The sequence below is a fragment of the Branchiostoma belcheri genome, unplaced genomic scaffold (genome assembly GCF_001625305.1).
Source record: "Branchiostoma belcheri isolate BF01 breed outbred unplaced genomic scaffold, Haploidv18h27 scaffold596, whole genome shotgun sequence".
In the NCBI taxonomy this organism is placed as follows: domain Eukaryota; kingdom Metazoa; phylum Chordata; class Leptocardii; order Amphioxiformes; family Branchiostomatidae; genus Branchiostoma; species Branchiostoma belcheri.
Genome location: NW_017804238.1, coordinates 12,485 through 21,667, shown reverse-complemented (window position 1 = coordinate 21,667; position 9,183 = coordinate 12,485). Strand labels below are relative to the sequence as shown.

The 9,183-nt window shown below is 39.8% G+C and overlaps 2 protein-coding genes across 3 annotated transcripts in view; both read right to left on the bottom strand.

Annotated features, from left to right (window-relative positions):
* Nucleotides 1–267: 267 nt before the first annotated feature.
* On the bottom strand, nucleotides 268–4,439 carry LOC109482174. 2 transcript variants are annotated; one of them, XM_019784872.1, is made up of 3 exons: nucleotides 4,369–4,423; nucleotides 3,742–3,835; nucleotides 268–3,016 (listed from the first exon to the last, which is right to left on the bottom strand). In XM_019784872.1, exon 3 carries the CDS (start codon nucleotides 3,001–3,003, stop codon nucleotides 817–819), a length of 2,187 nt encoding a protein of 728 aa, XP_019640431.1. In that variant the 5' UTR covers nucleotides 3,004–3,016; nucleotides 3,742–3,835; nucleotides 4,369–4,423; the 3' UTR covers nucleotides 268–816. The 2 variants fall into 2 exon arrangements, with proteins under 2 accessions (XP_019640431.1, XP_019640432.1); XM_019784873.1 differs by lacking the exon at nucleotides 3,742–3,835 and having other exon boundaries at nucleotides 4,369–4,439.
* Nucleotides 4,440–7,862: 3,423 nt separating this feature from the next.
* LOC109482173 (inactive tyrosine-protein kinase transmembrane receptor ROR1-like) overlaps nucleotides 7,863–9,183 on the bottom strand; it is a 13,135-nt gene continuing 11,814 nt past the window's right edge. Inside the window, 1 exon segment of the mRNA XM_019784871.1 lies at nucleotides 7,863–7,893. Coding sequence (XP_019640430.1) covers nucleotides 7,863–7,893 — 31 coding nt within the window.

Sequence of the window (9,183 nt, the reverse complement as noted above, 5' to 3'; positions counted from 1 at the left end):
ACATGTGAAAAGTTCATAATATAAAAGTTATATAAAAATCACAGAGATATCTTTACAATAAAATGATGCTAGTTTTTTTTACGTCGATGAAGGTTAGATATCCAGGTAATATGATACGCCAAAAAGCAGTTACTCAAGAAAATCATTTTCCAAAATCATATCCAGTTGCTTGAGTACCTGCTTTTTGGCGATGTTAGTTTTTTTTAATGTTTTTTTTAGACTTAATGTCAAATCCCAACACAGTTTGAAACTGCTGCTCTTTTGCAAGTTGCAAGATGCTAGTCCTATGTCTATATGTACAAGCCGATTGCAGTCCTGTGTCTAATACAAGCCGATTACATACACTTTCTTTCACAGAACTTTCAGCTATAATTTGTATCCACCAAGCAAGCTCTTTGATAATAATTGTGTCAAAACTAATTTTCATACAATTTGATGTGATTTAACTCTCTGACCCATTATGACACTGAATTCTATCAATTTCATACAAAACTATAAAATCTTACAGTAAAACGATGAAAGTAGTGTTAAAAAGTGTATCTTTCAACAGTGACGCTATCATTATTATTACATGTACTATTTACATATACAAAAAGTGTCCACAGCAGTTAAACTAGTTCCGTCACCATAACATGTGGTAAGGGCTACTTACATCATACTAAATTTATGTAATGTGGATTTACATTGGGCCAACCATTGTTTTTAGATTGTTATTCTTCAAAGCCACTCAATACAATATGTTGTTGAATGTATCAGTCAATTCTCCAATCAATCAATCAATCAATCAATCAATCAATCAATCAATCAATTAGTTGTCTAATTGCCTTGTGAACCATGAGGCATCAGGGATGTGTATGTGTGCTGCTGCTGACTGCTGGGGTTCCTCAGGGGTTCATAGTGGTGAGGGCTGTCAGCACCAGGGGCAGCTGCTGTCTGTGATTGGTTATCAACTAACTCTTCATCAATCTGCGAAGCTAAAGTAATCAATCTAGCTGTCTCATCATCATTCTCGTCTTCATTCTCCACATCCTGTGGACCAGCTGCAGCATCTTTAGTAGCTGCTGTCTGTGATTGGTTATCAACTAACTCTTCATCAATCTGCGAACCAGTTGCTAAAGTAATCAATCTAGCTGTCTCATCATCATTCTCATACTCATAGTCCATATCCTGTGGACCAGTTGCAGCATTCTCATACTCATACTCCACATCCTGTGGACCAGCTGCAGCATCTTTGGCAGCTGCTGTCACCTGGCTGTTCTCATATTTGTGGGACTGTGGACCTTCATTTGCAGATTCTATCTCATCCTCATTCTCATAGTCATACTCCACATCCTGTGGACCAGCTGCAGGATCTTTAGCAGCTGCTGCCACGTGGCTGTTCACATATTTGTGGGGCTGTGGACCTTCTCCAGGGTACAGGCAGGGAGATGGAACCTCATAGTCATCATTAAAACTGCTGAGATGCTGAATTTGCCCTGAACCTGGCTGTGATGTTTGTGACGGACTAACAATTTTTCGAGCAGCTGCATCTGCTGGTTCAACCTGGGCAGCGGCCTGGGGGCCAGTTTCATTTTCAGGGGGAAGGGAAGAGGGCAAAACCAAATAACCAAAGCTGTCAAGACTCTGCCTGTTACCTGCACCACTTTCTGACTGATCGACTTCACCTGTCGTGTCATACCCTGCTGTATCAAGGTCCTCATATATTGGGGCGTCATAGACATGCTCGCTGTCTTCTGTATCAGAATGGGATGTTTCAGACTGACTGTTTACTTCTGCACTTGTGCCAACTGCCTGCAACCGTATCTGCTCATGACCACTGGATGTGCCTGTGGGGTTTGTGTTGCTAAAGCCTTGCTGAGGAGGATCCCTTTGCCTCCTCTTATGCATGCACCATACTGCAAAGGCTATAGTGCAGATAAGGAGGAGTCCAAGAATAGCTCCCAGAGTAGCAACCAAGGGAACAGACAGGACAATGCCACCATCAGCAGGGCCAGTAGTGCTCTCAGTTAGTGTCACATTCGAAGCAAAAGGAGGGTCAGTAGAGTCAGGAATGTGTTTAGTGCTGGGAGTGAAGTAGACTGGTGTCGTCCTGTCACAGATCAGGTCTTCAGGATTTAACGTAACATCCCGCAAGAGTTGCCCTGTAAGGTTAGCAGGTCCAGCACATCTGATCTGTTTTTCAAATGGGTAAGACCCGCTCATTCTCTGCTTAAAGGGAGCCATCCTACAGTCACACTGCCAGGGGTTGTAGCGAATGTAGACTGTTGAAATGGAAGCCAGTATGTCATACGCCATGACTGGTAGGGTCTCTAATTGGTTAGAATCTAATGTAAGCTCTGACAGCACTGAAATATTCAAGTTTGATAAGGCCTCTACAGGGAAAGTGTTGATGTTATTACCAGAAAGTCTCAGTGTTTGAAGCTGAAGTAGGTTCCCTAATGTGTCGGCTGTGATGGTCCTGATGTTGTTGTGCTGAAGCCCTAGATAACGTAGCTTTGTTGTGTCATTGAAGGTGCCTGCCTCAATACTGTGGATGTCATTCCTGTCAAGGTCAAGCTTGTCTAAGTTACCGAGTCCATCAAATATGTCAGCTGTCAGACTTGTTAACTGGTTATTGTAAAGCCACAACTCCTGCAGATTACCAAGTCCCACAAATATGCCAGCTGACAGAGTGGTTAAACGATTCGCATAAAGGTACAGTTCAGTCAGGCTGGTTAAGCTGTGGAATGTTTTGTTATGGATCATGGAGATCTGATTGTAACCAAGATATAATCTTGACAAGCTCCTGTACCTTGAGAAATCAGACTGACTTAAGGTTGTGATGGAGTTGCTCTGCAGGTCCAGCCGAGTGATGTTTGTAGGCAGGTCCTGAGGAACACTGGTGAGGCCTCTGCTCCTGCAGACACAGAATGATGAACAGCTGCTGCTGCAGGCTGCGGTCGGGCCAGCTTCCTTCAGGATGATCATCAGCAGAACCAGCATCTTCCTCGCTTTGTTGGACATACTGAAGTGTCGCCTGTACAACAGAGATTAGTAGTAGACTGATTTACTTATTCATACATTTCATTTGATAGACATATATTCAGGGCTCAAAATTCATTTTTGGGAATACTAGTAGGTGCACTGATACACCCAACCTAGAATATTGGGTGTACAAAATTTTTTTCGGTGCACCACAAAATGTAAAATAAGGAGAATACCAGCAAAAATTGTTTCATTTCTTAAGAAAAGTGCTATTAATAAGAACAATGGTTTTATCATTTCTCTGACACTTAGATGTTAAGAATATGCTGTATACATTTAACGTCTTTACATAGTTACGTAAACCTACAAAAATATTCGGGTGCACCCACAGAAAAAAATTGGGTGCACAGCTCCAAATTTGAGTGCACTAAGGTGCACATGCACCCAGTATTTCCAGTCCTGATGTTGAAAGTCATGGCAGCCATAGGCCTGATTTGTCAGTGACTTACATTTAATAAAAAAAATTAATTTCAGCATTTCACCCCTAATTTCCAAAAATACACAAGCACAGTAAGAAATTTAGGTGACTTGCTGTCGTTAATGTGTAGTTTTTGTTTGATTCTATGATGGTTTAGTGGCTTAGGTGTGGCGATACATTTTCAGTAATGTTTTAATTTGACCCCTTGATTTTTATATACACTAAATACGTGCTACAACCAATAAACTTGCCAAAGCCTAATATTGCTGAGAAAAGTGAGAGTTGGTAAGTAAACTAACCTTGGCAGAGATTTTTAAGATCCTGCTCCAATCCTAGAAGAAAAGACTGCAGGGCACAGTTTTTTCAGTGGCCCACTAGACAAGGAAATGGCATCTGCAAAAACAAACTAAAGGTGTGTAAGGCCGTCTGTAAATCAAAGAATCATAAAGTACACTATTCTGATGAAATTTAAGATATCTGAGAACTAAGATCAGTAAACAGGCCACAGAGTTTGGAAATTTAGAAACATTTCTGCAAGATTTGAGTATGTCATAATTCACTCCATAATAGTGTGTATAATGTCACAGTGGTAATTGTTTCCTCCTTGTTATGCTCAAGTATATCTAAAATTATGAAATCTCTTTCAGCTTGTATGAGTGTCAAGAAGAGGCAGACATCCTACACAGAAAGTTCCTTGGATCTTTAACTTGGAAGGAAAGGATAATTCTAGAAGGTGTCTGACTGTGTGTCAACCAAGCCACTGCCTTCAGATATTTTCCCTGTTTGACATTTCCTCGTCGCCATTTTGTTATGACGCATGAACTAAACATTTTAGATCTGGCAATGTTTGAAACGATTTTACTTGTTATGGCCCCAAAATACATTCTGATCAAGTAGGGGGTTGAGAAGAAGTTGATTTGACTCACCTCAGTATGGAAGGAAGTTGTCTGAAGTCTGCAAACTCCTTAAAATCGCAGAGAGTCCATCTTAATTGTGTCCTTCAACCCAGCGCTGAGGTGGTTGGACTACCTGAGATTAATTACAGACGTTGACTTCAACCGATACCGCCCAGAAAATCTTGCATGCCCACAGGTGATATCTGTGGTAGTTAACTCTGCCAGCCTTGTGAACATAATGAGTTGTGCATGATACAATCTAAACTGCTATATCAGGGCTCAACATACTTTCTTATACAGCTATTCAGCTATAAGTATAATAATTGTAATTCATACCCATCCTGACTTTTCTTCACCCTGCAAAACTGTAACTAGTCCATATTGGTTTCTCCAATCCTGAATTTTATCCTGTCAGAACTGCAGATTTCAGATGAGTATTTTGAGCCCTGCACTCTGACGTCAGAAACCAAAAAGTTATTCTGTGGAATAACCAAAAGTTTCCTTGCTGAGTGAACTTTTTTCCAGAAATTAAGTGGGTTGCCTCGGACAGAATTCTTTCGATTATGTCTTGTTGCTCACTGGAGTATATAATTAACGAGATCGGGCTCTTGCAATAATAGGTTCTAATCATCTTTTATCCTAATATTGCATGTAAGGATACACCAATTTTTTTTTAATTTGTAATTTGTTCTGAGAATATTGGTTCTGAAGTAAATTAAAAATACCGACAATATTTTGCCCCCAAGTCCTTTTCTTCTTAGTTGTTACAGTTACCATCTCTCAATGTTTTAGTAAAAGTTCAAAATTTATTGTATAGATCTTAACCCTCTCTTTTATGTTCATGTTCATGGTTTTTATGATAGCATTTGGGGCTATCATAGAATGCTCTATCATAGTCTGTTTTTTTTGTCCTGTTGCTTCAATTTTCTTCTAAAATAATCTGAGAAACAACAAATGAAATTGGTGTGGCCTTATCCCAACATTGAATGTAAATATTTGAATGGATTAACTGTGCCCCAGGTTCAGTTCCCTGATTCTAAATGTAATTTTTAGCTCTAACTTTGAGAGAATATGTGAAAAGAAAATGTGTAGCTTATTTTCTGTTTCATTAGTGCAATGCGAGTCAACATGATCTACTTTTTATGGATGAAAACCTGAAGAAATTAAATATCTGAATGATCAAGAAACCAAATGTATAAGTGACTTCAGTACCTTTGCCCGTCACCAGGTGGCGCTAAATTGAGACCATGTCAGGTGCAGCACGATTGTGACACACACACACATACTCACACACACAGACTATCAAAATCAACATCCAACATAAGACCAGAGTCAATTTAATAAATCCACTTTAATAATAATAATAATAATAACTGATATGCTATGGTTTGATATTCTGCATTAGTGATTGAACGAGTGATTTTATATACACTGAATATTGGTTGGGTCTCATTCAAGCCTTCAGCTGATATTCCATAAGTACAGCCTAGACATAAAAAAAACATAAGTAATTATTTTTGTTTAAAACATAAAACTTTGACTGCTTCGGTACATTTATAAATGTATAGATATATATTCATATATGAGATGTTGAAGTACAACGAAGATGCCTTGCACTATAATATGGGTACAGACTGAAATCTGCAGTACTTTCATGCACAGATAGGGGGCATGACTATACATACAAGTCAACAAAACACTTCAGTAGGTGTTGAACTGTCGACCTTCAGAATGCAGCACATCACTGAAAACCTCCCCAAGAATCCCCCAAAACACTCAGGCAGATTTTAACTCACAACTGTCCTAGCCGGTAAAAACCAAGCAGATGCAGGGTGTGGCTTGTTTTCCACGTATTTTTGCGCCTTTCTGGTTAACTCTTACTGTTAGCCACCACATATGGGTAAAGCAAGCCAGACTTGTATCTGCTTGAAGATGACTGCCCAGCAAAGGGTACCAGTGTGGTCATGATTTAATGATGCCTAATTTGCATGTAGAGGTACCTCATTTGCATATTCGTGACACTTGAATTGTACCCTCACCCTATGACCGTGTGAGATGGGGTTCTCCTCATGATTTTACAGTGAGATGTGCATACTGATGGATTGTGTCGCATACAGTAAAACTACAGAAGTTCTACAACAGCCAGTTAACATTGCACTACACCAGTCCGATGTGTACCTGTAACGTTACCTGTTCTACCTGCACACATGTTCTCTAACATATAACATCTGTGTCCATAATATCACCAGGGTCCATAATATCGCCACCTTGAGAAATAGTGTGCTTTAAGATATTTTTACTGCAACATACCCTAGGCATGTACATTTGATGTGTGAAGGAGTGCATACAAAAGTATGTTGCAGTAAAAATATCTTTAAGCACACTGTTTCTCAAGGTGGCGATATTATGGACCCTGGTGATATTATGGACCCTGGTGATATTATGGACCCTGGTGATATTATGGACCCTGGTGATATTATGGACCCTGGTGATATTATGGACACAGATGTTACCTGCAAGCTAACCTGTCTAAGGTGACAGTCACTGTTGCAGGAACCCTTTATTTTCTGCAGTCTCCACTACCTTCTTAAAAGCTGATCATGACATAACTAAAAAATACAAACTTATTCATATCTACATTAAAAATAAACTTACATATTTCCATAATATAATAGTGTCTCTTGATAATAACAGGTTTTCCGTGATAAAACAAGTAACTAAAAACATCGATATGCAAATCGGAGAGAAGGATACAAAAGTTAACTTACATGATTTTTCACACGATAGTCGAACAAAGCGCTCCGCCAAGACTGAACCAAACCCCTTCCCCTTCAGTAGAAAGAAATTTGTTATTTACTCTGATATAAAAATATATCTTGCTCCGTATTTGGTAAGAATAAACATAAATAGAAACTGTACAAGTGTCTTAATACTACATGAGGTACCGGGGCGCTTAAAACACAATACTGCGTTTTCCGAAACACAAATTTTCCACTACAATATAAAACATGGCAATGTGGGATCGCATGAAATTTTTTAACGGCCAGATTTGAATTTCTAAGTACATTTCTAATATGATTCGAATTTCTGTCACTCGAATTGCAGGAGTTCAACATCAGAATTATTCAATAACAAACGTTGATGATATGTTTCTCTACCTCCTACAATTTTAGACTTGTGAACATGAAAAAAAAAAAATGTGCACAGAAAATGCATGTCGTTAACTAATGTGCACAGAAAACAGACATGTCAGCACCTAGTGGGCACAGAAACTGAACATGTCACCAAAACGTTGTGCACGGACATTGCGTATGTAACCTCTATTGTGCACATGATTTGCACGTGCGTACACAGACTGGCAAGACTTGCACTTGACCTTCAGAGAGGCAGCGGAAAAATCAGCTGCTCCTCTTCCTCGGACCACTCCAAAGCAACTACCCAGTTTCTCGTCTTTCCTTCAAACATTTTCCCAAGGTCAGGACAAATTCAACATGGCTCAGGCATATCAGGTTTCAACTGGGTTGTTAGGGCAATGCTGATTGGTCGGTAACATTTCTAAAACAGGGAAAAGAAACCCGAGAACCAGATAATGGCATTGGAGTGGCCTTATTGCTGCAAATTTACACCTAAGTAAGGCTGAACTAGTCACATAAGGCACCTTTACAATAATTTTTTTTTTGGTTACAAAACTCTCGTCAAATTTTTTGTACAAAACTAAGTACAGACCAGTGTCGGTTCTCCCGTACCCTGTCTCTTATATACACATGGGGAGGAAACTTTACCATATGTTACACACGCAGTGTTCTCACCAGGAGTTTTTCACAGCACAGGGGTCAGGTACAGAAGGGCAACTTTTGCGGCGCAAGTTGCGTTTTTTGAAAAATTTTGAAACTCATAACCCCCTGAGACACTATTTCTCACTTCTTGGGGGACAGATTTTGTAAAGTTATGGTTTTCCCTTTGCTATAACTTCAATCGAAAGTTATATTTTCATTTTTTGCAAGATTTATGAAGGTTCCCCCCAAAAAAACACCCCTATGCTGCTTGAAAGACAACATAGGGGACTTTGGGGTCCAAATAACAGCATAGGGGGCCCCTATGCTCAAAAGGCCTGGTGAGAACACTGACACGGCAACACCAAGTCAACTGCTCGGTTCTCGGACAAACCGGATTTCAACTGGCCGATTATCGGAGTTACAAAAATAATGTAGATTTGAGACTAAACATGGAAACAGTCTGGGGAAAAGTCAGCTCCTTGGTACAAACAGAATCGTGGAGTAAAAATAGATTTAAGTTTTCCTCCTGCCTGTTTCCATCTGAATCTCGGCTAAATTGTGAAATTGTCTGAGAACTGAGAAATTAAATTGGTGTCGCCTCAGACTAACTCTTACTCTAGCTCAGAAGCTCCTTGGCTTGAATTTTCAGGTCCTTAAGTTGAATCTTACCCTTCGTGAACTCCTTAGTTCTACAGATCAGAATCTTACACCACAGAAGTCCCTCGGATTGTGTCTTAGACTTTCGTAAATCTCCAGTTCGAATCTTGAAGTCCTTTAAGATGGCATCTTCAGCTTCAGAAAGTCCTTAGCTTGAATCTTAAGGTCCTTACACTTTTTGAAGTTTTCTTACACTTTCTGAAGTTTGTGTCTTACACCTTCATAAGTCTCCAGCTCGAATCTTGAAATCCTTTAAGATGGAATCTTCGGCTTCAGAGAGTCTTTAACTTGAATGTTAAGGTCCTTCGTAACAGCGCGACACTTCTGAGGGGCGACACTTTTTTCAGGCATCACTTTGCAGCACGCCGGGCGGCAATTTGTGGGTCCCGTTGCCGACCTTCCCATTGCCATG